At 44.6% G+C, this 27976-nt stretch overlaps 1 protein-coding gene across 1 annotated transcript in view; it reads right to left on the reverse strand.

Moving 5' to 3' along the window:
- MSR1 (macrophage scavenger receptor 1) overlaps positions 1-27279 on the reverse strand; it is a 72554-nt gene extending 45275 nt beyond the window's left edge. Inside the window, exons 1-3 of the mRNA XM_068268630.1 lie at positions 27217-27279; positions 10049-10156; positions 4244-4351 (exon numbers count right to left, since the gene is read on the reverse strand). Coding sequence (XP_068124731.1) covers positions 4244-4351; positions 10049-10148 — 208 coding nt within the window. The 5' untranslated portion in view covers positions 10149-10156; positions 27217-27279. The remainder of the gene's footprint in view (positions 1-4243; positions 4352-10048; positions 10157-27216) is intronic.
- Between the last annotated feature and the right edge of the window lie 697 nt (positions 27280-27976).

Here is a 27976-nt window from a genome sequence, read left to right on the forward strand (position 1 = left end):
TTTAAATACTATGGGCTTGATTCACAAAGAGGTGCTAGCCTACTTAGCACGTCTAAAGTCTTTAGACGTGCTAACCAGGGTGCTAAGTAGGTTAGCACCGGATTTCTCAATCAGATCGCGCGGTAACTTTGCGCGCGCAAAGTTTTACGCGCGCAAAGTTTTATGCGCGCTAAGTCCCATAGGCTTTAATGGGTATTTCGCGCGGTGCGCCCTGCACTCTGTGCAGTGTGCGCATAAAGTTTTACGCGCATAAAGTTTTATGCGCGAAAAGCTCGTTTAGACGTGCTAAGGAGGTTTTCACAGGCGTGCTAACAGTTAGCACCGCTTTGTGAATCAAGCCCTATATATTAGAGTTCACATTACCACTACTGCTAGGGGCACTTTGTTTACACCCACAGTTCTCTCTGCTTTAAAATCATCCTTCACTCCTAACACAGCTCACATATACTTCACAATGTTCTCCTCACAGCATGCAGGAGAGTCTAAGGAGGAAAGCTGATCAGAGGAGGTAATAGGGCTAGATGTGCTGTAATAACTGATCTGAACAGTCGGATAAGTGAAGACAATAAACACACCTTGCTGTAAACGTAACCCCTTATCACCATCTGAAAAAGATTCTTTCAGCTAGGTTATAATATACACTGAGGATATGATAGAAACCCCCCCTGTGCAGAAACATGGTCCAGCCCAGATAGCCGACACCTTTTGTATCTGATTCTGGAGGAGTCAGAATGATTTTACAGCAGAGAGTCAGAGCTTTGTGAGGAAAGAAATTGCTCCCAGTACTTGTGGTAATTCATGCATACAACAACAACAACAAATAACATTTGTAAAGCGCTTTTCTCCCATGGGACTCTAAGCGCATAAGCATGGCTCCGACCATCGTGGTACAGAGGAAGAATTTTATAAGTCTGGAAATGCCAGCTAAACAGGTGGCTTTTCAGTCTGGATTTGAATAGCTCCAGGGATGGTGCTGTCTTTACTGGGTGTGGCAGGGAGTTCCAAAGAGTAGGGGCAGCATGACAGAAGGCTCTATCTCCAGATTTTTTGAGGTGCACTCTGGGAGTGGCCAAGTTTATAGAACTTGCTGATCTGAGGTTGTGAGAGGTGCGGTGCAGCTTCAGCAGGTCCTTCATGTATCCAGGGCCCAGATTGTGCAGGGATTTGAATGTCAGCAGTCCAATCTTGAAGAGTATTCTCCATTCTACTGGTAGCCAGTGCAGTGAGCGAAGGATCGGTGTAATGTGACAGTGGCGAGGCTGGTTTGTTAGCAATCTGGCAGCAGCATTCTGCACTAATTGCAGGCGACGCAGGTCCTTTTTGGGGAGGCCAGCATAAAGGGCATTGCAGTAGTCCAGCCGTGATGTGATGAAGGCGTGAACTAGGGTTGAAAGATCCTCTGGGGGAATCAGATGTTTAATCTTTGCAATGTTCTTCAGATGAAAGAAGGAAGATTTAACTACAGATGAAATTTGGTTTCTGAAACTCAATTCCCCATCGATTAGTACTCCAAGGCTGCGCACAAGGTTGGAGCTGTTTATGTCTGAATTCCCAATCCTGATTGGTGTTGCTTTAGGATAGAGCTGTTTTGATGGCGAGTGCTGGCTTTGGACAAACAGGACCTCAGTTTTGTCAGCATTCAGTTTCAACCAGTTATCATCATTCATCCATGCCTGTAGCTCAGCTAAGCAAGAGTTTATTTTTGGGGTAGGGTCTGTTCCACCAGATTTGAAGGACAGGTATAGCTGTGTGTCATCGGCGTAGCAGTGGTACGTCAGGCCATGACGTAGGATAAGTGTACCGAGTGGCAACATGTAGATTGCAAACAGCAGAGGGGATAGGATTGATCCTTGTGGCACTACGAATTGTAGAGGTGCAGGTTTGGACATTATAGGACCTAGGGATACTCTCTGTGTTCTGTCAGTCAGGAATGATCTGAACCACTGGAGGACTGATCCACAGCATTTAAAAAAAAGCAGTTGCTTTAATCAAAAGATGTCCTGTAAATTGGCCCTAGACTATGATAGACATATGATTATGGTAGGGATTAGATAGTGAGACCCTCAGAGGGGCAGTTAGTGAAAAAAAACATATACCATATATTCCGGCGTATAGAACGACTGGGCGTATAAGTCAACCACCCAATTTTTCCAGTTAAAATATACATTTTGGGATATACTCGCCCTATAAGACTACCTCTCTTGACTTTTGGACATTTGTATACTGTACAGTATGTACTGGTGCTATACTGTACAGTATAAACAGGTACAGATACTAGTGCTGTACTGTATGAGGTACCCAGTATACAACAACCAACCAATCACAGCAAGCAATGTACCTTACCGACGATTGGCTGGTTGTTCTATGCAAAGCCTGCTTGGATTGGTCAGCTATCCCTGTCTCCAAGACTATCAGAGTGGTAGCACAAACACACCCTTGTATACTATTACCTCCTTCTCTTCCTCTCAGATCTCGCACATGTGCACCTGCGCCGCTTCATTGCAGTCTTCAGGAGTGAGGTCTGAGAGGCAGAGGAGGAGGTACGGTAATAGGATACAAGGGCAGGACAGATGGATGAAAGAGGTGTGTTCCTGCAGCTTGCTCCACCCTTCACTTACACGTTCCCAGTGAGGTGCCCCCTCACCTCATCATCAGGACTGCATTAAGTCACTTCTTTCCAGAGATCCTGGGGAGTGGATTTTCTTCTACCATACTTGTACAGCAACGCCCTTGCTGCTTTCATACGGTCGCCACATCTGGTGGAGATGTGGCTGCGGACGTTTTTGAGCTCCCCCCAACCCCAACTGTATACGGCAACCGCAGATTCTCCAGTCTGGCTCTGAAGTTTCAGCACCCGCCCTATAAGACAACACCTGGCGTATAAGACGACCGCTGACTCTTGAGAAGATTTTCCTGGGTTAAAAAGTAGTCGTTTACACCAGAATATACAGTATATACTCTGTATATACTCTGTGAAGCATTGGAGAAGATGTCTAAATAACTAAGATGTCTAAATAACTAAGAGATACTAAATTACTATAATAATTGTTCCATTCCCTTACCTGCCTGTATAAGCTACTCCATTATGTTACAGGCTGTCATCTCTCCTTTCATTTCCATAAAACAGTACAGTACTAGTTCCTACGAGCAACAGTTATTATGTACTTGTTCCTAGGAGCAGCAGTTATTATGTCGGCTGGATACTGGTTGCCTTTGACGAAGGGTTTGAGCCTTTGAAAAAGTCGAGTCCTGATTCAATCCAGAACGTAATACAGTAAGGAGTCTTTGGGCAAGGCTTCCTAATGATTCTGGCCGAGTGCACCCTAACTGGCTGTAGCCCTGAAGTACTTTGAGTTCGCCTGGAGAAAAGCGTGATAGAAATGTTATGTGTCGTCTTGTTTATGTGTACTGTATGTACACCTCTCTAGTCCTTTGACAGAGGAAACATACAAGCTCCATCTCAGAGCACTGTCACTTAGAGGAGCCAAGTGGGTACTACAAGTATAAATACCACCAAGGATTCTTACAAAATGTATTTATGTAGTCTATAAAATATAGGGGATAATACCAGGGAGCTCTGCAGTAAGATACAGAAAAATCATACAACAATGTCCCTTAACCACTTGAGGACCCACCCTTTACCCCCCCTTAAGGACCAGCGCTGTTTGATGGGATCTGTGCTGGGTGGGCTCTGCAGCCCCCAGCACGGATCAGAGGGCACGCAGAGCGATCAGATCGCCCCCCTTTTTTCCCCCCTATGGGGATGATGTGCAGGGGGGGTCTGATCGCTCCTGCGTGCAGGCTAGTTGCGGGGGGGGCACCTCAAAGCCCCCCTTCGCGGCGACATTCTCCCCCTCCCTCTCCTACCTTTCCCCCCCGGTGATCCGGGCTGCACAGGACGCTATCCGTCCTGTGCAGCCAGTGACAGGACGTCCCCTGTCACATGGCGGCGATCCCCGGCCGCTGATTGGCCGGGGATCGCCGATCTGCCTTACGGCGCTGCTGCGCAGCAGCGCCGTACAATGTAAACAAAGCGGAATATTTCCGCTTGTGTTTACATTTAGCCTGCGAGCCGCCATCGGCGTTATTATCCCCTATATTTTATACTTAAAGTGACACACGCACTTAAAAGACAGGAGCGATCCAGAAAAAACAAATGGAACAACTGTACAGCCATAAGGGCATAGAGTAGAGGAACGCACACTAAGGTTGCTTGTTTTAAAGTTATAAATCTATACTTTACCTTTCAGGCTGAGTGTATATATTAGAAGACCAAGGGCAATCACGTACAGTAATAAAAGACCAATGATTGCAAACTTCAATTTTCTTTCACTTCCTGGTGTAGTTTTACCTGAAGTAAGTAAAAAAGATATTTTTTAGCATATTTGTTTATATTCTTGTGACATAATAATACACATGCCCACTTAATAACAAATAAGCATAAGTGTTAGTAGCAATCTTGAGAAACAGTTTCCCACAGACGACTGCCGGCGGTTGTTCGTGTTGTTTACTGCCAAGATCCACCGCGTGCCGCATTGAGAATGAATGGGAGTGTTCATCTCATTGTGTTTACCATCCATTGTCGTCAATTGTGCAACCGCCACAGTCAGTTGAATTTTTAGAGACACTGCATGTAGCTTCTAAACTCGGCTGTGTTCGCGGTACCAAATCCCCCTAGGGGCTCAAAATGCAACAAGGTTTCAATGTAAAATGATGCCAAATGCCTTTCTGCTCAGTAGCAGAAAATTGTTTGATATCAGCAAGCCGCCAGCAGTTGCCCATGTGTACCCACCTTTAATGAGCTTTGATATCACCACTCTTAAGGTGACCATTAACGGTAAAAAAATTTCATCAGATGCGATATTTTGATGCAATATTAACGATCAAATTGTAGAGAAAACAGCTAAGTGTTTGGTGAAAATATTATTGCGAAACAATTCTTTGATTGATTGGAACTGAAAATTCACTTGATTGGAAAGTTGGATTTCATGATCGCATCTGAATCGACTTCTTTATGGGAACAATACCCTCTGATTACTTTCGATTGTAAAAAGTGCATCAAAAGATCACATCTGATGAAAACATTGTACCATTAAAGGGCACCTTTACAGTTGCTAAGAGTGACCGTCACTGATCATGTTTCTAAAGCTCAAGTTTGAGTGTGTGTGAGAGAGAGAAAGTGTGTATGAGAGAGTGAGAGTGTGTTTGTGTGACCTTGTGAACAGTATGTATCAGGCTGTTTCTCTCTTGACACCAGAAGTGTGTTGTGTGTTGTAATTCATAGTTTGTTTTTTCTAGCACACACTCTCACTTCCTCCTCTGTTGCTGTCCAAGGTTCCTACCATGGTTGAGTAGAGGGAAGAGGAGCAGCAAGGTACACATGCCACAAACAGCACCAGATGTCAGAGACCTCCCTTGGGGATTCTGGCCTGCCATCTGTCAGCCACAGCAGCACAGCATACCTGCAGATCAGAGCGGTGTGAGTAACAACTCACCTGATTCCAGCGCGGGACTCTCTTCTCTGTATTCTACTGCAGCCCTCCAATAATTCTGCTCTGTATCTCTCTGCCCTGGTCTGCCTGCATGTCTAATGAATTCACGTGACATACAGGCAGACTGGGGCACTGGAGTGCAAGAGAATACAGAGAAGAGGAGTTGCGTGCTGGAATCAGTTGAGTTGTTACACATGCCCACTGATCTGCTGATTGAAAAGCATAATTGCAACTAGGAACTATCGTAACACAGCCACTGTTCAGGCCCCAGAGTGTGGCTGAGCCCCATACAACGTTACTGGCTTTACCACCCTGAAGGCGGCCCTCCATACATCTGAAATGTACATTTGTCCCAGAGTAAAATGCATTGTAAATTACTTTTTTTTCCCATGTTGTTGTCCCTTACAGTATTTATTAAAAGTCTGACAGATCTGACAGATTTTGGACTAGTCCATCTGGTCATAGGGTAATCTCAGTATGTCCTTTATTCTTTACAAAAGCTCTCCCTGGAAATGATTTGTACAAAGATGGTGACCCCTCTACTTACTTGCACTTTTTGACTGTTAGGCAGGGGTCACACTTGTCTTTCAGTTTTTACACTTTTCAGAAAACTGAAAGACAAGTGTGACCTCTACCTTACAACAGCTAATGTAATTTATAGAGAAAACTGACAAATTGCGCAAGATGTCAGTTTTTTTTCTGCACGCGAAATCTGCATTCAAGTGTGACCTAACTCATTGATTAACATGAGTTCTCAGTTGAAAACTGTTGCCAGTTCTGTTGCCCACTCATTTTTGCAACACACAATTATGAGGATTATATTTCTAAGGGGCTAGTTTAGACGGAAATCAGTTGTTGTCAGTTTTAACACAACGGATAATGCAGTGCATGTGTAGGAGTTTTCCATGTTTTCCAATTAGTCCGTTTTCATCTATTAACTGAAAGCATTTTCACAAGGCACTTCTGCATGTTTTTTGTGCATTGTGGATGAAGCAGATGGTTTTGGTGCCGTGCGCCACCCGCGTATAACCTGAGTTGGGTGCCGCTGCAGCATCAATGCTATAGTCCACAGCCCGTGTACGTGTAAGGACTGGTTCAGACGGACGTTCGGAGGCGTTGCGTTCGTTGGCATCGCGGTGGTGATGCGTTCGTGCTTTCAGCAGCGTTTGCATTGCGTTCGGATGCGGTCACGTATTTTCTTCCCCTACGGGGACATTACCCGTCGCGGTAAACCGCCCCTGGAAGCTACATGTAGCTTCCAGGGGCTCCTTGAACGCCGTGAAAAATCGGGAGCCGAATGCCGCATTCATATAAATGCGCATTAAAGCTTGGTACAAACGCTCCCATTCACTTGAATGGGAGCGTTTAACGCCAAGCCCCGAACGCTGACGGTAAACACTGCACAAGCGTCCGTCTGAACCAGCCCTAATTCAGGTTTCTGTTGATCACAAGACCCCAAATGTTTTCCCCTTCTGATTTGCAACATTTCGGAGGGGGAATCCTATTTAACGCCATTGGAAATTAGAGCAGCAGTGTACAGTCAGACGTCAGTCAGAGTACCTGAACTGCATCCATCATTCAGCTCACACTGCCCCCAACTCACCAGTGGCGTACATACATGTATATGTAAGCATTGTAGACCCAATACATAAAAGGCAGCTGGAAACAAACGCACAGCAACTGAAAGAGAGAGTACAGGACAACTGATCAGTTAAAACATCTCATTTGTTATTAGCTGTCAGTGTAAACCTATCCAGACTTATCAGTTAAGGTGCTTGCTTTTGCACAGTAAAGGTCCACACACACATCCAATTTTGATTTGATTGGCCAATGACAGGTCAAAAGTATATCTTCCATGTAGTATGAGAGCTCACCTACATAATCTGTTCATAGTATTCAAAATCTGATGGAGTTCATACTAGATGGAGGTGGTAAAATTGGCCAATCACTGTACTGGGCTTTAGTGTCAGTCAGTTTTATAAAAACTGGGCACAATTATAAGAATAATAAGAACTTTAGAAAGACAATATTTGGTCTAAAGCTAATCAAGTGCAATTTCTAACTATAAAGTATACCGTATGTCAGTAAATTGCAGAATTTCAACATGGGTGTGTTTGCACATGCCAGAAATAAACTCACTAACAACTTCCTCTTTCAATGGAAGGAAAAAGTGACTCAATAACTAAAATCAACAAAACATCTCTGACCAAAATAATTATTTGACACTGCTTACTACATGCATTTATGTTAATTTGAATTATTTTCTAAAAATTAGCACCAAGTATGGAATATCCTGTCTTTGAGCAAGGCCTCCAAACCAGTGCTGTCCAACTGGTGGCCTACACCCAGCCCTCCAGAACTCTTGCTGTGGCCCATCTGCGGCTTGCTCTGTGCTGTGCGCTGTGTAACTATCTCCGTCCTTCCTCTCTCCTCTAATGTCCTGGAATGCAGAGTGGCAGTGAATCGACCTCACTGATACACACTCCAACCACTTCACCCAGGACTACATTACTGGTTGGCTCAGCAGAGGAGGAAGAAGGGTCACCTGACAGATGAGTATTTTTTGTTTCAGGTTTCTTTATTCTATGGCAGTGCCAGAATTCCCACTTACTTTGCACTGAGGAACCAATGAAGTCAATGGTGTCTGGAAAATTTTCACTGAAAGTGGAACGTAATAAAAAAATTTGCTAATTTTACAGTATTTATTCATACATTTTTTAGTCAATGTTTGCCCATTGTAAAATCTTACCTAACCCTGATTCACATTCTGCAATTTTTGAGTGATGCCTTCATCTTTACTATTTGCAAGGTGAATTACTGTGGGACCTCCCCTTCTATGGGACTCAGGGAGAGTCCCATAGAAGGGGAGGTCCCACAGTGATTCCCCTTGCCGGTAGTAAAGATGAAGGCATCACATAAGATGCACAATGTGAATCAGGGAGGTGGTGGGGGGCCTGTAAAGTGAGCAGGAATATAACTTGTTTAGTAATATTCTTGAATTTCACATAATAGTAATTTTGTAGAGAAACACAATTATAATGCAAAGTCATGATGCAAAATTATAATCTATAGTGGAATTAAATATGCACATCATTGTAATTAGAATGCGTAATTTCACCATTTTAATTTTACAAATTGTTCCTCTATATGAAAATGCCCATTGACTTTAAAGCATTTAATGAAAATTATTTTTTGTATGCATGCCCATACATTTTCACAAATTTACTCAGCTATGTAAACATATTTTCTCATGACCATTGATTTCAATGCATTTGGTGAAAATGCATTTGCAGGGTTTTGCTGGAGGCCTGGTAAACACTTGTTACACCCCTGAAACAACCCATTCACTACCATTCAGATATTTGTTACAAATGCTTACGCAACAACGTTCTGAGATGAGCGAGCAGGTTCACATTGATGCTCAGTGATACTTAGGCAGAAGTTGTCCACGACTCCAACAGTCTCACATACCATGAAGACTTCATGAGCAAGTATTTGCTTTTCAAAATGCACAGTATACTGTATTTCTATGATCACTAATTTTCCTCTTTATTGATTAGAATTTGAAAGTAAGCACTAAAATCATCAGAAGCTTGAACTTAGAGGTTTGCACAATATATTCACAATTTAGTAGATAATTTCATTTATTTATAGAGATCTGCACATCATACAGAAAAGAGACATATCAGAGGAAAAGAAAAGAGGAACAGAGGAACTGGTTCAAGAATAGAGTCACTCCTGAACAGAGACCGTTCTAATTTGTATTCTTTAGGACAGTATACAGCGCATAAACATCAGAGGAACTGATTCTGTTTTGAGGAAATTCAACTGTGGGAGAATTTTAACGCACTGCCAAGAATTTAAAAAAAAACCTAATCAGGTTGTTATTATTGTATGTGTTCTCACCAGATGTATTTCTTAAAAGATACACGAGGTGACATGTGACATGATGAGATAGACATGTGTATGTACAGTACCAAGCACGCAAATAACTATGCTGTGTTCCTTTTTTTTTCTCTGCTTGATAGATTTAAAAATCAGGAATGCAACTGACAGTTTCTGCCTAGGTCAGGACTGGGTCGGACTATAGCATAACCCTCACTGATAAGGAATTACAGCCATAAAACACTTTCCTAACAGAAAATGCCTTCTGAGAGCAAGAAAGAGATAAAAAGGGTCAATAGTTCATAGATTTTAGCTCTGGCATACTTTAATGGGTGTGCCATTGAGCAGAGACAATGAAATAGTAAAAACTTAAAACGTAGAAATAAATATAAAATAAAGCTATGGGATACCTAAAAAAAAGTAATTTCTCAGGAGGAGGAGGATAGATTCAATTATTAATTTCATCATTTTATTTCCCCTCAGGTTTACTTTAAGTTAAGGCAACAAAGTAGCAGTTTGTATGCATATATTCTAACACTTCTCAACACTTTTTAAAGCTAAAAGCAAAGTTTTTGCTGAAGTTTCAAATTAAGCTAAATTGCAGCCACACCAAACACCTGGACGTGTCATATAATAATAATACAAATTGAACAGCCCAAGAAAAACCCTACCATGTTGAAGAATAGACTTTTGTGACACATTGTCCAAATTATTTTCCTCGAGGCAAGTAATTTCCTCCTCATTTTCAAATGATTTTGACCACTTTGCCATTTTGTTCACTGTAAAATGAAACACATTTTGCATTCATTATGCCATAGCTTTTTCTCACAGTAAGTCACACAGTTACAGCAAAATGGAATGGTGTAAGTGTTAGAGAGGTTAGGTTTTTTCTATTTAAGTAAACAACTTAAAGGGGAACTGAAGTAAGAGGTATATGAAGGCAGCCATATTTATTTCCTTTTAATTAATACCAGTTGCCTGGCAGCCCTGCTGGTCTATTTCTCTGCAGTAGTATCTGAATAACACCAGAAACAAGCATGCAGCTAGTCTTGTCAGAAACGCCTGATCCCTGCATGCTTGTTCAGGGGCTATGGCTAATAGTATTAGAGGCAGGGGGTCAGCAGGAGGGCCTGGCAACTGGCATTGCTTAGATGGAAATAAATATGGCAGCCTCCAAATCCCTCTCACTTCAGTTGTCCTTTAAGTTACAGTGACAATGAGAAGAGCAGTGACAGCTGCACCAACTTTGGATAATATGACATTTTAAAATAATCAGGATAAGCCCAGAATATACAAAATAAATTAAGTTGCCCCAACAATGTTGCATACCCAAGAAGATAGATGTAAAAGAGTGAAAAAGAGGAAGAAAGATAAAAAAAATGAGTGGAAGGAAAAGGGTGAAAAGAAGGACATTTCTAATTCCATCCTAAACTTTTTAAAGTTGAGTGTGGATGGGTAGGAATATCTGTGACATTCTTACTGCTGCCTGTGTTAAAAAAAATGCCCTCACATCCTGGTGTGATGATACCATGGGGTCTAATGTGACTATTTTATTTTGAGTGTAATTAGTATTATTTAGTATTTATTGAATATAGCGTCGACATCTTCCACAACACTTTCATTTAACTGTCCCTCAGAGGGGCTCACAATCTAATCCCTGCCATAGTCATATGTCTATGTATGCACAGTATCTTGTAGTGCTTATATCATAGTCTAGGGCCAATTTTAGAGGGGAGCCAATTACCTTATCTGTATGTTTTTGGGATGTGGGAGGAAGCCGGAGTGCCCAGAGGAGGAGAGAACATACACACGTTGTGCTTTGGCTGGTACTCGAAAGGCGATAGAGCTAAACACTACGCAGTGAGATAGCTGGAGACTATGGGGCCCCATAGCAAAATGTTCTTGGGGCCTGTAGATCTAGGCACTCTTGAGCCCCTTCCCTATGGATAAGAGTTGACTGGGCATTTTCCATTTCCATGCAATATATACTGTGTATAGGGCACTGTGTACATGGGCACTGAAACCAAGTCTGATGGTAGAGAAACAAAGGAAAGTTAATAGTTAACACATCAAGTACCACTTGGGCCCCTTCATCTCCAAAGCCCCATAGCAGTTGCTATGGCTGCTATGGCTATTGCTACGCCCCTGTCACTACACCAATCTGCAGCTGGTGTTCACTGGGTGTATCATATATGGATTTTAGTGTGAGAGAAACTTGGGAGACTCTTTAGCAAACATCTCTATTTTCTTTAGGCCAGAAACCCACTAGGAGTGATTTTCTGAGAGCTTTGCGATTTGAAAAGCTCTTGCTCTCTTTCTAATGCAATGCTATGGGTGTGATCCCACTTGAGCAATGTGATTTTATAATAATCCCCATAGCATTGCATTAGCAAGAGCTTTTTCAAATCACAAGAGCTTTTTCAAATCGCTCCTAGTGGGTTTCTGGCTTCATACCTGACAACACATTTATAGAGTTGGGCCGAACGGTTCGCCGGCGAACGGGGTTCGCGCGAACTTAGGTGGTTCGCGTGCGGGTACCGCACGCGAACCTTTTGCGGAAGAAGTTCGGTTCGCCCCATAATGCACCTGAGGGTCAACTTTGACCCTCTACATCACAGTCAGCAGGCCCAGTGTAGCCAATTAGGCTACACTAGCCCCTGGAGCCCCACCCCCCCTTATATAAGGCAGGCAGCGGCGGCCATTACGGCCACTCGTGTGCCTGCATTAGTCAGAGTAGGGCGAGCTGCTGCAGACTGTCTCTCAGGGAAAGATTAGTTAGGCTTAACTTCTTCCTGGCTGCATACCTGTTCTGTTCAGTGAGCCCTCAGCCCACTGCATACCTGTACTGTGATCCTGCCACTGCATAGCTGTTCAGTGATCCTGCCACAGCATACCTGTTCTGTTCAGTGAGCCCTCAGCCCACTGCATACCTGTACTGTGATCCTGCCACTGCATAGCTGTTCAGTGATCCTGCCACAGCATACCTGTTCTGTTCAGTGAGCCCTCAGCCCACTGCATACCTGTACTGTGATCCTGCCACTGCATACCTGTTCAGTGATCCTGCCACAGCATACCTGTTCTGTTCAGTGAGCCCTCAGCCCACTGCATACCTGTACTGTGATCCTGCCACTGCATAGCTGTTCAGTGATCCTGCCACAGCATACCTGTTCTGTTCAGTGAGCCCCCAGCCCACTGCATACCTGTACTGTGATCCTGCCACTGCATACCTGTTCAGTGATCCTGCCACAGCATACCTGTTCTGTTCAGTGAGCCCTCAGCCCACTGCATACCTGTACTGTGATCCTGCCACTGCATACCTGTTCAGTGATCCTGCCACAGCATACCTGTTCTGTTCAGTGAGCCCTCAGCCCACTGCATACCTGTACTGTGATCCTGCCACTGCATAGCTGTTCAGTGATCCTGCCACAGCATACCTGTTCTGTTCAGTGAGCCCTCAGCCCACTGCATACCTGTACTGTGATCCTGCCACTGCATACCTGTTCAGTGATCCTGCCACAGCATACCTGTTCTGTTCAGTGAGCCCTCAGCCCACTGCATACCTGTACTGTGATACTGCCACTGCATACCTGTTCAGTGATCCTGCCACAGCATACCTGTTCTGTTCAGTGAGCCCTCAGCCCACTGCATACCTGTACTGTGATCCTGCCACTGCATACCTGTTCAGTGATCCTGCCACAGCATACCTGTTCTGTTCAGTGAGCCCCCAGCCCACTGCATACCTGTACTGTGATCCTGCCACTGCATACCTGTTCAGTGATCCTGCCACAGCATACCTGTTCTGTTCAGTGAGCCCTCAGCCCACTGCATACCTGTACTGTGATCCTGCCACTGCATAGCTGTTCAGTGATCCTGCCACAGCATACCTGTTCTGTTCAGTGAGCCCTCAGCCCACTGCATACCTGTACTGTGATCCTGCCACTGCATACCTGTTCAGTGATCCTGCCACTGTATACCTGTTCTGTGAACCCGCCACTGTATACCTGTTCTGTTCAGTGGACCCGCCACTGTATACCTGTTCTGTGAACCCGCCACTGTATACCTGTTCTGTTCAGTGGACCCGCCACTGTATACCTGTTCTGTGAACCCGCCACTGTATACCTGTTCTGTTCAGTGGACCCGCCACTGTATACCTGTTCTGTGAACCCGCCACTGTATACCTGTTCTGTTCAGTGGACCTGCCACTGTATACCTGTTTAGTGAACACGCCACTGCATACCTGTTGTGTTCAGTGAACCTGCCACTGCATACCTGTTCTGTGAACCCGCCACTGTATACCTGTTCTGTTCAGTGGACCCGCCACTGTATACCTGTTCTGTGAACCCGCCACTGTATACCTGTTCTGTTCAGTGGACCTGCCACTGTATACCTGTTTAGTGAACACGCCACTGCATACCTGTTGTGTTCAGTGAACCTGCCACTGCATACCTGTTCTGTGAACCCGCCACTGTATACCTGTTCTGTTCAGTGGACCCGCCACTGTATACCTGTTCTGTTCAGTGGACCTGCCACTGTATACCTGTTCTGTTCAGTGGACCTGCCACTGTATACCTGTTTAGTGAACACGCCACTGCATACCTGTTGTGTTCAGTGAACCCGCCACTGTATACCTGTACTGTTCAGTGAACCCACCGCATCAGTGCGCATACCTGTGCAGTTAAGTGAACCCACCTACCTACGTGAGTGCACGCAGTGTGATATACCACTCCGTGCATACCCGATATGGACAAAACAGGTAGAGGAAGAGGAAGAGGTAGTGGCAGAGGCAGAGGAAGGCCACCCGGCAGGTCTGCGCGAGGTCGTGTAAATGTAATTTCGTGTGGACCTGGCCCACAGTACAGTGCTCGGAAGAAGGCACGTCCCATCACCTCCCAAGATTGTGAGGACGTGGTTGAGTATTTAGCGACACAGAACACCTCATCTTGCTCAGCCACCAGCGCTACTACTAGCACCACTTCCGCTGCATTTGACACTTCGCAAGAATTATTTAGTGGTGGTGAAATCACTGATGCACAGCCATTGTTACAGCCAGATGAATTTTCACCAGCTCATATGTCTGCGTTACGCGACAACACTATGGATGTAACGTGTAAGGAGGATGAAGGACCTACACATTTGGATTTTTCTGAGGCAAGCGAAGCTGGGCAGGATGATTACGATGATGACGATGATAGGGATCCTCTGTATGTTCCCAATAGAGGAGATGAAGAGGGGGACAGTTCAGAGGGGGAGTCAGAGAGTAGTAGGAGGATAGAAGTTGCTGAAAGAAGCTGGGGCAGCTCTTCGTCAGAAACAGCTGGTGGCAGAGTCCGGCACCATGTATCGCCAGATTCGCCACCTATGTACAGCCAGCCAACTTGCCCTTCAGCATCAGCTGCTGAGGTGCCCACATCCCAGGGTGGCTCAGCGGTGTGGAAATTTTTTAATGTGTGTGCCTCAGATCGGACCAAAGCCATCTGTTCGCTCTGCCAACAAAAATTGAGCCGTGGAAAGGCCAACACTCACGTAGGGACAAGTGCCTTACGAAGGCACCTGCAGAAAAGGCACAAACAGCAATGGGATGGCCACCTGAGCAAAAGCAGCAGCAGCACACAAAAGCAAAGTCACCCTCCTTCTCCTCTTCCTCCTTCAGGTGCATCATCTGCTTATGCCGCTCTCTCCCTTGCACCTTCACAGGCACCCTCCTCCACTCCGCCTCTGCCCTTGAGCGGTTCCTGCTCCTCTGCCCACAGCAGCAGTCAGGTGTCCGTGAAGGAAATGTTTGAGCGGAAGAAGCCACTTTTGGCCAGTCACCCCCTTGCCCGGCGTCTGACAGCTGGCGTGGCGGAACTGTTAGCTCGCCAGCTGTTACCATACCGGCTGGTGGACTCTGAGGCCTTCCGTAAATTTGTGGCCATCGGAACACCGCAGTGGAAGATGCCAGGCCGCACTTATTTTTCCAGAAAGGCCATACCCCAACTGCACCGTGAAGTTGAGAGGCAAGTGGTGTCATCTCTTGCGAAGAGCGTTGGGTCAAGGGTACACCTGACCACGGATGCCTGGTCTGCCAAGCACGGGCAGGGCCGCTACATTACCTACACAGCCCATTGGGTGAACCTGGTGGTGAACGATGGCAAGCAGAAAGCGGCGGACCAAATTGTGACACCTCCACGGCTTGCAGGCAGGCCTCCTGCCACCTCCTCTCCTCCTGCTACATGCTCTTCGCTGTCCTCCTCCTCCTCCTTGGCTGAGTGGCAGTTCTCCTCTCCAGCTACACAGCCCCAGCTCCGCAGGGCCTATGCTGCATGCCAGGTACGACGGTGTCACGCCATCTTAGACATGGCTTGTCTCAAAGCGGAGAGTCACACTGGAGCAGCTCTCCTGGCTGCTCTTAAGAAACAGGTGGATGAGTGGCTGACCCCGCACCACCTGGAGATAGGCAACGTGGTGTGCGACAACGGCAGCAATCTGCTTGCCGCTTTGCATATGGGGAAGCTGACACACATACCCTGCATGGCACATGTCATGAATCTGGTGGTTCAAAGATTTGTGGCAAAGTACCCTGGCTTAGCGGATGTCCTGAAGCAGGCCAGGAAGTTCTGTGGGCATTTGAGGCGCTCTTACACAGCCATGGCACGATTTGCAGAAATTCAGCGTAAAAACAACATGCCGGTGAGACGCCTCATTTGCGATAGCCCCACTCGCTGGAACTCGACCCTCCTCATGTTCTCCCGCCTGCTAGAACAGAAGAAAGCCGTCACCCAGTACCTCTACAACTGGAGTAGAACGAAACAGTCTGGGAAGATGGGGATGTTCTGGCCCGACAACTGGACAATGATGAAAAATGCATGCAGGCTCATGCGGCCGTTTGAGGAGGTGACCAACCTGGTGAGCCGCAGTGAGGGCACCATCAGCGACTTAATTCCCTACGCGTACTTCTTGGAGCGTGCTGTGCGTAGAGTGGCGGATGAAGCTGCGAATGAGCGTGACCAGGAACCGTTACGGCAGGAACAGGCATGGGACCAATTTTCATCAGACCCAGCTGTTTCCTCAACACCTGCGGCAGCACAGAGGGGGGAGGAGGAGGAAGAAGAGAGGTCATGTGCAGAAGATGAGTCAGACTCAGAGGATGATGAGCAAGGTGTTTCTTTGGGGGAGGAGGAGGAGGAGGAGGGGACAGCGGCAGGAGAACAACCGCAGCAGGCGTCGCAGGGGGCTTGTGCTGCGCAACCTTCCCGTGGTATTGTTCGCGGCTGGGGGGAGGAGGTTGACTTACCTGACGTCACTGAGGAAGAGCAAGAGGAGATGGAGGGTACTGGATCCGACTTTGTGCAGATGTCGTCTTTTATGCTGTCCTGCCTGTTGAGGGACCCCCGTATAAAAAACCTCAAGGGGAATGAGCTGTACTGGGTGGCCACACTACTAGACCCTCGGTACAGGCACAAAGTGGCGGACCTGTTACCAACTCACCGGAAGGTGGAAAGGATGCAGCACATGCAGAACCAGCTGTCAACTATGCTTTACAATGCCTTTAAGGGTGATGTGACGGCACAACGCCAGCAAGGTACCACTGCCACTAATCCTCCTCCCGTGTCCACGCAGTCAAAGACAGGACGCTCCAGCGATCTCATGGTGATGTCGGACATGCGGACGTTCTTTAGTCCAACGCCTCGCCGTAGCCCTTCCGGATCCACCCTCCACCAACGCCTGGAACGGCAGGTAGCCGACTACCTGGCCTTAAGTGTGGATGTAGACACTGCTGTGAACAGCGATGAGGAACCCTTGAACTACTGGGTGCGCAGGCTTGACCTGTGGCCAGAGCTGTCCCAATTTGCCATCCAACTTCTCTCCTGCCCTGCCGCAAGCGTCCTCTCAGAAAGGACCTTCAGCGCAGCTGGAGGCATTGTCACAGAGAAGAGAAGTCGCCTAAGTCACAAAAGTGTTAAGTACCTCACCTTTATAAAAATGAATGAGGCATGGATCCCGGAGGGCTGCTGCCCGCCCCAAGACTAAGTCAGTCCCCGCACATACAGCATCTCTGCCTGCACGCCGTGTGACTGGCTGCCTGGCCTGCCCCAAGAAGACTAAGTCGCTCCCAGTCCCTCCACACAGCATGTCTGCCTGCAGGCCGCTTCACTACCTTCTCCGCCACCACCAACAGGGTCCGGGACTCCAGGCGGATTGCTGAATTTTTTAGGCCGCTGCTAGCAGCGGCCGCTGTAATAATTTTTCGGGTGCGTGTACATGACTGCCTAATTTTTCTGGCTGCACTGCGGGCAGCTGCAACAACAAAAGAAAAGGCATGAACATGCGCCCATTCCCCTTCGTGATCATTACCTTGCCGTGGTGAAGGGGCTTGCGTATCACAATGGAGCAATGACCGGCGCCTAGATGAGTGTCTCGGGGGGCACACCCACGATAATAAGGTCGTTGCCTCATTGTGGTCAGACCAAATTTGATCAGCTGGACAGTCACTGTTCTGTCATTCAGCTACATCAGCCAGGTGACTGACCATATGGGCTGTAAAGCCACCAAAACCTGCACTCTCGCCATGGTGCGCACCAGTCCAGCACGGCCGTCACTACACAAACAGCTGTTTGCGGTGCGTTACACGATGAGTTTGGTGCGTCAGTGTGAAGCAGTACCTTAATTACACTACCTGATTGATGTATACACATGCAAGATGTTTGAAAGCACTTTAGGCCTGTCATTTAACATTCAATGTGATTTCTGCCCTTAAAACGCTGCTTTGCGTCAAATCCAGATTTTTCCCGGGGACTTTTGGCATGTATCCCACTCCGCCATCCCCCCCTCCAGGTGTTAGACCCCTTGAAACATCTTTTCCATCACTTTTGTGGCCAGCATAATTAATTTTTTTTTTCAAAGTTCGCATCCCCATTGAAGTCTATTGCGGTTCGCGAACTTTAACGCGAACCGAACCTTTCGCGAAAGTTCGCGAACCCGGTTCGCGAACCGAAAATCGGAGGTTCGGCCCAACTCTGCACATTTATACATACATTTAACCACTTCAGTCTATCTGGACGGATATATCCATACAGATAGACACTGCTGCTCCTGCCACCTGCCGTTAGCCCCCCGATCAGTGAATGGGAATATAGTTCCCCTTCACTGATCTAAGTCCCCCGCAGAAAAACTGACAGTCTTTCTGCAAAAAAAAGTTTCCTATCCTCTTTCTAGTTCTTGGAAGCGTCATCATTCGCTTCCAGGACTTTTTGACTGTGGTCATCTTGTGGCCAAATAGTAAACTACACCCACATACATTTTTTATTAACCAAACGTGGACCGACGCAGTTTAAATCTACGTCGGGCGGGTGGCGCTGCGGTTCTGACTGGACGTAAACTCTACGTCCCATTCACCGCGCGTCCCCATCCCTTCCCGCCACTCTCGCCGCTTTCTACCCGCCACAATGTGCTGCCCTGCTGCCTCTATGACGGCAGAGCACTGTGAGCCGGGCAGGAGCCATTTTCATTTGCTCCTGGCCCTGTCATTCCTGTAAGCCAATCCCATTGGCTTACATTGAGTGACAGGGTCAGGAGCCAATGAAAGCGGCTCCTGACTGGTGCACAGCATTCTGCCATCATAAAGACGGCAGAGAGAGCAGCCTGCGGCGGGGACAGAGCGACATGACCGGCGGGAGCGACGGATTATTGCGGCGATTCGTTGGAATGTGTTTTTTTAGCATACCAGCAGCCTCTGGTCCTTAACCTTCCTGGCGGTAAGCCCGAGCTGAGCTCGGGCTATGCTGCGCAGGAAGATATCTCAGCCCCTGATGGAGCGATTTGCTCCATTTAAAATGCTGTACGCGCAGCTAGCACTTTGCTAGCCGCGCGTACAGCTTGATCGCCGCCGCTCTGCGGCGATCGCCCGTACGCAGCGGCGCAAGAGGGCCCCCCCCCCCGCCAGAGCCCTGCGCTGCCCGGACCAATGAGTTCCGGGCAGCGCTATGGGCTGGATCGGAGGTGTCTGACGTCAGGACGTCGGCTGACGTCCATGACGTCATTCCGATCGTCGCCATGGCGACAGGAGAAGCCAAACAGGGGAGCGCGTTATATACGCGTTCCCCTGTTTGCTATTGATGCCGGCGACGATCGCACTAGAGGGACACATGCGCCCTCTAGTGGTGTTTCATGTAGCTACCACTCTGGTAGCTTTACATGAAACACAAAAAAAAAAATTTAAAAAAAAAGGATTTTTGCCATTTTGGCAAAAAAAATTAACCGCCAGGAGGGTTAAGGGGGCAGAGTCTGCTGGTACCAAAATGGTTAAACCATTACATTATATACATGTTAAATTAGCCGTTTACCTCCCACGCCAAAAATTACCCAAATACATTTTTTTATTTAAAAAAAATGACAATTAAAAAAAAACAACATAAATAGTTATCTAAGGGTCTGAACCTTTTAAATGTGTATGTCAAGAGAGTATATTATTATATATTTTTCAAATTATAGGCTTGTAAATAGTGATGGACGCAAATTGAAAAAATGCACCTTTATTTCTAAATAAAATATCAGCGCCTTAAATTGTGATAGGGACATCATTTACACGGTGTAATAACTGGGACAAATGGGCAAATAAAATACATTATAATTAATTACAGTAGCATGTATTCTTTTCAAACTATAATGCCCAAAAACTGAGAAATAATGAATTTTTTACATTTCTTTCTTAATCTTCCTGTTAAAATAAGTTTAGAAAAAAATTATTCTTAGCAAAGTGTACCACCCACAGAAAACGTAATTAGTGGCAGAAAAAACAAGATGTAGATCAATTGATTGTGATAAGTAGTGATAAAGTTATTGGCGAATGAATGGGAGTTGAAAGTTGCTCGGATGTATAAGGTGAACAACACTGTAGGCTGAAGTGGTTAATACCCCTGCACAATAGCAATGCAGTTTGGTGATGCAGTTCAGTGTTCGGATTGCTTGAATGTACCTCATTTTGGTTTTAAGGTTGATCATTGTTCAAAAATGTGATGATAGCAGGGGCGTAGCAATAGGGGTTGCAGAGGTAGCCACCGCATCGGGGACCTTGGGCCAGAGGGGCCCCAAAGGGCCCTCCCTCAACTACAGTATTAGCTCTCTATTGGTCCTGTGCTCATAATAATCACTTCTATAGATACTTTGAATAGTGGTAATCATTAACCCTCTTAGTGGTAACCCCGAGCTGCGCTCGGGGTAAGCCGCCGCAGAGGATATCTCAACCCCTGGTGGCGCGATTTGCCTCATTCAAAGTGCTGTACGCGCAGCTAGCACTTTACCAGCCGCGCGTCCAGCTTGATCGCCGCCGCTCTGCGGCGATCGTCCGCACGCAGCGGCGGAAGAGGGCCCCCCCGCCAGATCCCTGTGCTGCCCGGACCAATGACTTCCAGGCAGTGCTATGGGCTGGATTGGAGGCGTCTGACGTCAGGACGGCGGCTGACGTCCACGACGTCATTCCGATCGTCGCCATGGCGACAGGAAAAGCCAAACAGGGGAACATGCGCCCTCTAGTGTTGTTTCATGTAGCTACCACTCTGGTTGCTTTGCATGAAACAAAAAAAATTTTTAAAATGTATTTCTGCCTATTTGGCAGAATTAAAGAACCGCCAGGAAGGTTAACAGGCTGTTCCCCATACCCTTCTTGCACCTCTGACACTGTAGTTGCTATTGGCAGGTTTTGCTGCGCCGTATCAATTGTTATGTATAGAGTGCTTGGGGGGCCCCATTGTAAAACTTGCACTGGGGCCCATAGCTCCTAAGCTATGCCACTGATGTCATAGTAGGCATGTGCCATGGTAAATAAAAATTAGAGTTTCAGGCCTCTTTAGGTGTTAAATCATGTTCCCACCCCCATTTTCATGACAGATAGGCAGAAATACTGTGACAAAGCTCTGAAATTACTGTTCTGATAACAAAAATATACAGCATCTGTCATTGAGTTTGCTTTTAAAAATCATTGAAGTATCCTGAGGATGGATGGCTGCCTCAAGGGGCCCACAGCTCCTTAGCTACACCACTGGATGTTAGTTAGATCCTAGTCAATGTGGAAAATTCTGGTGCTGCTGTGTTATGGTCTGTACAACAAGCAACTACAGCATTTAAAAGCTAACAGGGCTCCACTAAATGAGATTGTTGAAACACATCATTGCTTTGAATGAACAGCTGTCATGATGTGCCATTGGTAGAGGCTGGACAATATTTCTGATTGGCAACTAAGTCACCTATTAGCTCATGGCTCCTAGCCTATCAATGAATTACCTGTCAATTTAATGGTGAATCAAATATTTGTACACATCTCAAGGCCCACCCTGCTTCTTCATAATAGTATCAGTTCTCGGGAAAAAATAAACTACTAAGGCCTCTATTCATAAAACTTTTTCCGCCAGTTTTCCGCTCAAAACAGCTGATTTCCCGTCCATTTAGCAAAGTGTGCAATCATAAAAGCTGTTTCCGCATGAAAATCTACAATTCCCCAGCAGAGCGAGAAATTTCCGCCTTGTGCGGTGTTTTTCTACATTTACAGTGGTGTGAAAAACTATTTGCCCCCTTCCTGATTTCTTATTCTTTTGCATGTTTGTCACACTTAAATGTTTCTGCTCATCAAAAACCGTTAACTATTAGTCAAAGATAACATAATTGAACACAAAATGCAGTTTTAAATGATGGTTTTTATTATTTAGTGAGAAAAAAACCTCAAAACCTATGTGGCCCTGTGTGAAAAAGAAATTGCCCCCTGAACCTAATAACTGGTTGGGCCACCCTTAGCAGCAATAACTGCAATCAAGCATTTGCGATAACTTGCAACGAGTCTTTTACAGCGCTCTGGAGGAATTTTGGGCCACTCATCTTTGCAGAATTGTTGTAATTCAGCTTTATTTGAGGGTTGTCTAGCATGAACCGCCTTTTTAAGGTCATGCCACAACATCTCAATAGGATTCAGGTTAGGAATTTGACTAGGCCTCTCCAAAGTCTTCATTTTGTTTTTCTTCAGCCATTCAGAGGTGAATTTGCTGGTGTGTTTTGGGTCATTGTCCTGCTGCAGCACCCAAGATCGCTTTAGCTTGAGTTGACGAACAGATGGCCGGACATTCTCCTTCAGGATTTTTTGGCAGACAGTAGAATTCATGGTTCCATCTATCACAGCATGCCTTCCAGGTTCTGAAGCAGCAAAACAACCCCAGACCATCACACTACCACCACCATATTTTACTGTTGGTATGATGTTCTTCTGCTGAAATGCTGTGTTACTTCTACGACAGATGTAGCGGGACACGCACCTTCCAAAAAGATCAACTTTTGTCTCGTCAGTCCACAAGGTATTTTCCCAAAAGTCTTGGCAATCATTGAGATTTTTTTTAGCAAAATTGAGACAAGCCTTAATTATCTTTTTGCTTAAAAGTGGTTTGCGCCTTGGATATCTTCCATGCAGGCCGTTTTTGCCCAGTCTCTTTCTTATGGTGGAGTCGTGAACACTGACCTTAATTGAGGCAAGTGAGGCCTGCAGTTCTTTAGATGTTGTCCTGGGGTCTTTTGTGGCCTCTCGGATGAGTTTTCTCTGCGCTCTTGGGGTAATTTTGGTCGGCCGGCCACTCCTGGGAAGGTTCATCACTGTTCCATGTGTTTGCCATTTGTGGATAATGGCTCTCACTGTGGTTTGCTGGAGTTCCAAAGCTTTAGAAATGGCTTTATAACCATTACCAGACTGATAGATTTCAATTACAGTACCTTTGTTCTCATTTGTTCCTGAATTTCTTTGGATCTTGGCATGATGTCTAGCTTTTGAGGTGCTTTTGGTCTACTTCTCTGTGTTAGATAGCTCATATTTAAGTGATTTCTTGATTGAAACAGGTGTGGCAGTAATCAGGCCTGGGGGTGACTACAGAAATTGAACTCAGGTGTAATAAACCAACTTTAAGTTAGTTTTTAACAAGGGGGGGGGGGGCAATCACTTTTTCACACAGGGCCATGTAGATTTGGAGGTTTTTTTTCTCACTAAATAATAAAAACCATCATTTAAAACTGCATTTTGTGTTCAATTAGGTTATCTTTGACTAATAGTTAACAGTTTTTGATGAGCAGAAACATTTAAGTGTGACAAACATGCAAAAGAATAAGAAATCAGGAAGGGGGCAAATAGTTTTTCACACCACTGTATCTAGAAAAAGTTACAAAATGTCAATTCATAAATATTAGAGGAAGCTGTAAGTGGACGGGAAATACCGCTTCCTCTGATGTAGCGAGAAGAGTTCGGATTACATGAAAGTGAATGGGACAGACCTCCCAGAGAGAGCAGCGCACGGATGGACTCTGCCGGCTTCAGTGTTTCTGCATGCCTTTTGACAGCTTACTGTCAAAAGGCACTTGTAGCTGGCAAGATTTTTATGAATGACGACCCCGAAGTCTAAAATACTGCTGTGGTATTTTACCTCCACGAGTTTTTTCACCACAATTTTTTTATGAATAGAGCCCTAAGTGGTGTCTAAAGCAACAGTGTTTTCATTGTTATGATTGGAATAGTACTGAGTCATAAAACAGAATATTTTGCATTTTTGTTTGGGGGGCTGGAGGGTTTATCACACAAAATATTCTTATGTGGAAGGTAACAGGGTTACAGATAACAATATGACCTGCATGACTTTCAATAAAGGGTCTTAAAGTGACACTGAACCGGAAAAAAAATATTATATAATGCATTGCATGTGTAGTGCGGATAATTAATAGAACATTAGTAGCAAAGAAAAGAGTCCCATATTTTTATTTTCAGTTGCACAGCATTTTTTTACATTGCATAATTCTGTCATATTTACAATTACAAGCCACATTCTGTAAATCTGTCTCTGACTGTCTCTTTGATGTAAAAGTGCTTCATAAAATAGGACTGTCTCCGACCCAAGTTGAGTCAGAGAGCTCAGAGAAGCTCTTTTGCATAGATAACAACTGAAGTTTCTTTAGCTAAGTACACACGGACCAAACTGCAGCCTGATTATTGCCTGACTTCAGTCTTTTGGACGATAATTTAGGCATGTGTAGGCGTGCAAACAACTTGACAAGCGACCGATAACAGACATTTTGCCCGATCCAACTGTCGGATCTGTGTTGGTCTGACATCATGTAGTTGGTGTGTGTGTAAAAGTGGTTTGAATGACTTGTACTTGTTCTGAATGTGTAGTCCGTCATTCCACTTGCGTGCACAGTATGTAAATGAGTTAGTCGTTTAGCCACCTAGACGTGTGGGCGGTTCGTGAGGTCGTGCAGTTTGTCGTGTGGTCGTGTGCATGTTGGTCGTGTGTACGTGCCTTTAACTCTGTACTGGAAACAATATGAGACTCTTTTGTTTGCTACTAATGTTCTATTTCTTAGCTGTACTAAACATACGATCCATTATATCATAACTTTATTTTCACTTCAGATTCCCTTTAAAAGTGGTGATCTATAAAGGGAAATTAATGTCATACCACCACCAATCCCTTATTGACTTCAGTTACTACTAATGGTGTGTACAAACTTGAAAGATTAAACAAAGATCTTAGACCATTTTACCCCTTCCATGTAGTATGAGAGCCATACTCTACACATTCTATTCTATTGAGCGGAACTCCCCATCAGACAGAAATCTTTGCAAGATGCTGCACACACAGATGCTGTACACATGCAACAGATCAGTATCTGCCAAAGATCTGTTCCTGCAAAAGATCCATTCCTGCAAAATGAATTCATAGTCTATGATATCTGCAGATCTCATACACACTTTGTTTAACAGACATTCATCTGCAGATCAGATCCACCAGGATGGATTTTCAGATCTGCAGATGATTGTCAGATATGCAGATGAATGTCTGTTAGGCTGGTTTCACAGTGGGACGTTACAGGCGCACGTTAGAGCAGCCTGTAACGCACCCCACCGCACAGCAATGAAAAATCAATGGGCTGTTCACAGTGCCCACGTTGCGTTACACAGTAACGCTGCGCCATAAGTCAACGTACTGCATGCAGTACTTTGTAAGCGGCAGAGCCGCGTTAGACTGCTTGCACATGCTCAGTAACATTGGGGAGGAGCGGAGAGCGGCCAGGCACATGGCTAATTAATATTCACTGCACTCAGTGACGTGCAGTGTTTACTTCTTGGAACGGCCGCTCTGTGCGGCGATTGGCCGACGGGATGTGATGCCGCATGCGTCCAAGAGTACGCATCACGGCATCACGGACGCCAGGGTGAGCTGCACAACGCGGCTCACTCTGACATCCAAAGCGGGGAGCACCAGGCGTTGTGTTAGGGGCATGCGACCATAACGTCCCCTAAAACGCAACGTCCTCATGTGAAACCAGCCTTAAACAAGGTGTGTATGATGATCTGCAGATCTCATAGACTATGAATGCATTTTGCAGGAACGGATCTTTTGCAGGAACAGATCTTTTGCAGATACTGATCTGTTGCATGTGTACAGCATCTTTGTGTGCAGCATCTTGCAAAGATTTTTTATCTGATGGGGAGTTCAGCTCCATAGAAAAGACTGTGTAGAGTATGGCTCTCATACTACATGGAAGGGGGTAAAATTGGTCTAAGATCTTTCATTAATCTTTAAAGTGTGTACAACACCATAATATTTGCTAGAATCTTATTAAGCAGGTGAAGTAATTTCACTCTTAGCTAGCAATCAACACAGGGCAGGTGTTTCAACTCGTTCGATTTTCCCATTTATTCAACCAAAATGATCCAATTAAATGAAAGTCGAAAATAATATTTTTCTTGATCAAAACCCCAAATTACTATCCCATTTTTTCAATAAAAATCAGATTGGACACGTTAGAGAAATCTTTATATTCAATCTAACGGAATAATCGAATAAAATTATCTAATTGAAAAAAAATGAAAAAATTGTACCATATGTGGGCACCATTACATTTATTTTTACATGACATTATTCTAATGGTGCCCATGCACGGTACAATTAAAACATTACATTTTCCTGTGTAGTCAACCAAAACAATCAAATAGAGAGACAATCAAAAATAAATCTTTTTTTATTGAGAAAAAAATTAGCCATTATTCAATTCTTTCGATAAAAATCTGATCGGACATGTTGGAAAAATCGGGGTGATTCTTTGTGAAATTGTATAGTTTATGGTACGTTGTATGAACTGTATGTATGTAGGTTGTAATAAAATACTATTAGACACACCAACTTTTTCTTCATATTCAATAATTTTTTTTTTTTAAATCAAACAGTCATGTATAGTATCTTGAAAAGAATTTTAAAAACTATTTGACCAAACATAATAATTGATTGAATTTCTTGGATTGAAAAAAATGAAAAATATTGTACAATTTATGGGCACCATTTGTCTTACAACCTACTCATCAATGGTTTTTAGTCATTTTTTTCTGTTAGTCTTTTTGCCATGTTTTAGTAACAATCACAGTGCATTCCTTCGTCAGTTTTACAGTCAGTTTCCCCATAAAAAAATCCATATTTCACTTGCATTCACTTGTCATTTCAATAATATGCCCCATCTTTATTCATTCAGTAATTAAGCGGTAGGCCCATTATAATTATTCCAAAAGATGATTTGCAGACCACACATATTCTGCAAGTCCCAAACATTTGATTGGAATGTAGACCTGCCTAGATTTTATGATGGGACATCCTGTGTAGCAGAGTCAAGTCATAAACTTTATAAAAATCTCAACTGAAAGGTAGAGTCCACAGAATGTACAGTTACAGACAGTAAATACACTAATCCTCATAAAAATAAAGTACAGGTAATTAAATTGTATCCCTTCTAAATGCTCAGATCAGTATCAACTAAGTCAGAACATTTTAAATTATGGTGTACTAACCTTTACTTCAGTCCCTGAAGGAGAAATAAAATTTCCACAAAAAACTGAACTGCCTCTTTCGTTTTTGATGGCAGAATGACGCACATTGTCATCTGACAAAGCATTAGTTGTCTGCATACGTAAGCAAAATCTGGAAATATTATGAAATGAATCTCTTATATAATTATTAAGCAAGCTTTGTTAAAAACAGAACTAAAATGTCAAAAAATTGCTTCCCAAGTAGTCTAGCCATTGTAATAGCAAGGTGTAAGAGCAAAAAAAAAAAAGAAGAAGAAGAAGAAGAACCAACCATAATATGCTGATCAGATTGAGCAGCATATACTGGTTGGTTCTCCTTTTTTTTGGAGTGTGGTTATTCATTACCAGTGCTGGTACCCGCAACAAAGCCATGTTTCATACTTACTTTTTTTCTTTAGTTTTTGTGGTGTAAAAACAGATACACAACAGTGCTAAGATACGAAAAAATGTTGGGTAATGAATTGTTTAGTGCATTATGTGAACAATAGTAATGTTGTGGTTTACATTCAGGTAAAAGTGAAATTCACACTATTTATTTATTTAAGTATTTCTACAGTGCTGCATAATATGTCGGCGCTTTATAGAGTATATTGTCTTGTCACTAACTGTCCCACAGATATGAGATATGCAGCTCACAAATTGTTCACATCTCTGAACCAAAAACAGCAATATCCATGGAAAAATTCAGGTTTACAATCACGATTTTGGTGGCAGCCTTCATGCCATTATTCTAGTATCTTAT

Source organism: Hyperolius riggenbachi, chromosome 1 (assembly GCF_040937935.1).
Source record: "Hyperolius riggenbachi isolate aHypRig1 chromosome 1, aHypRig1.pri, whole genome shotgun sequence".
Classification (NCBI taxonomy): Eukaryota; Metazoa; Chordata; class Amphibia; order Anura; family Hyperoliidae; genus Hyperolius; species Hyperolius riggenbachi.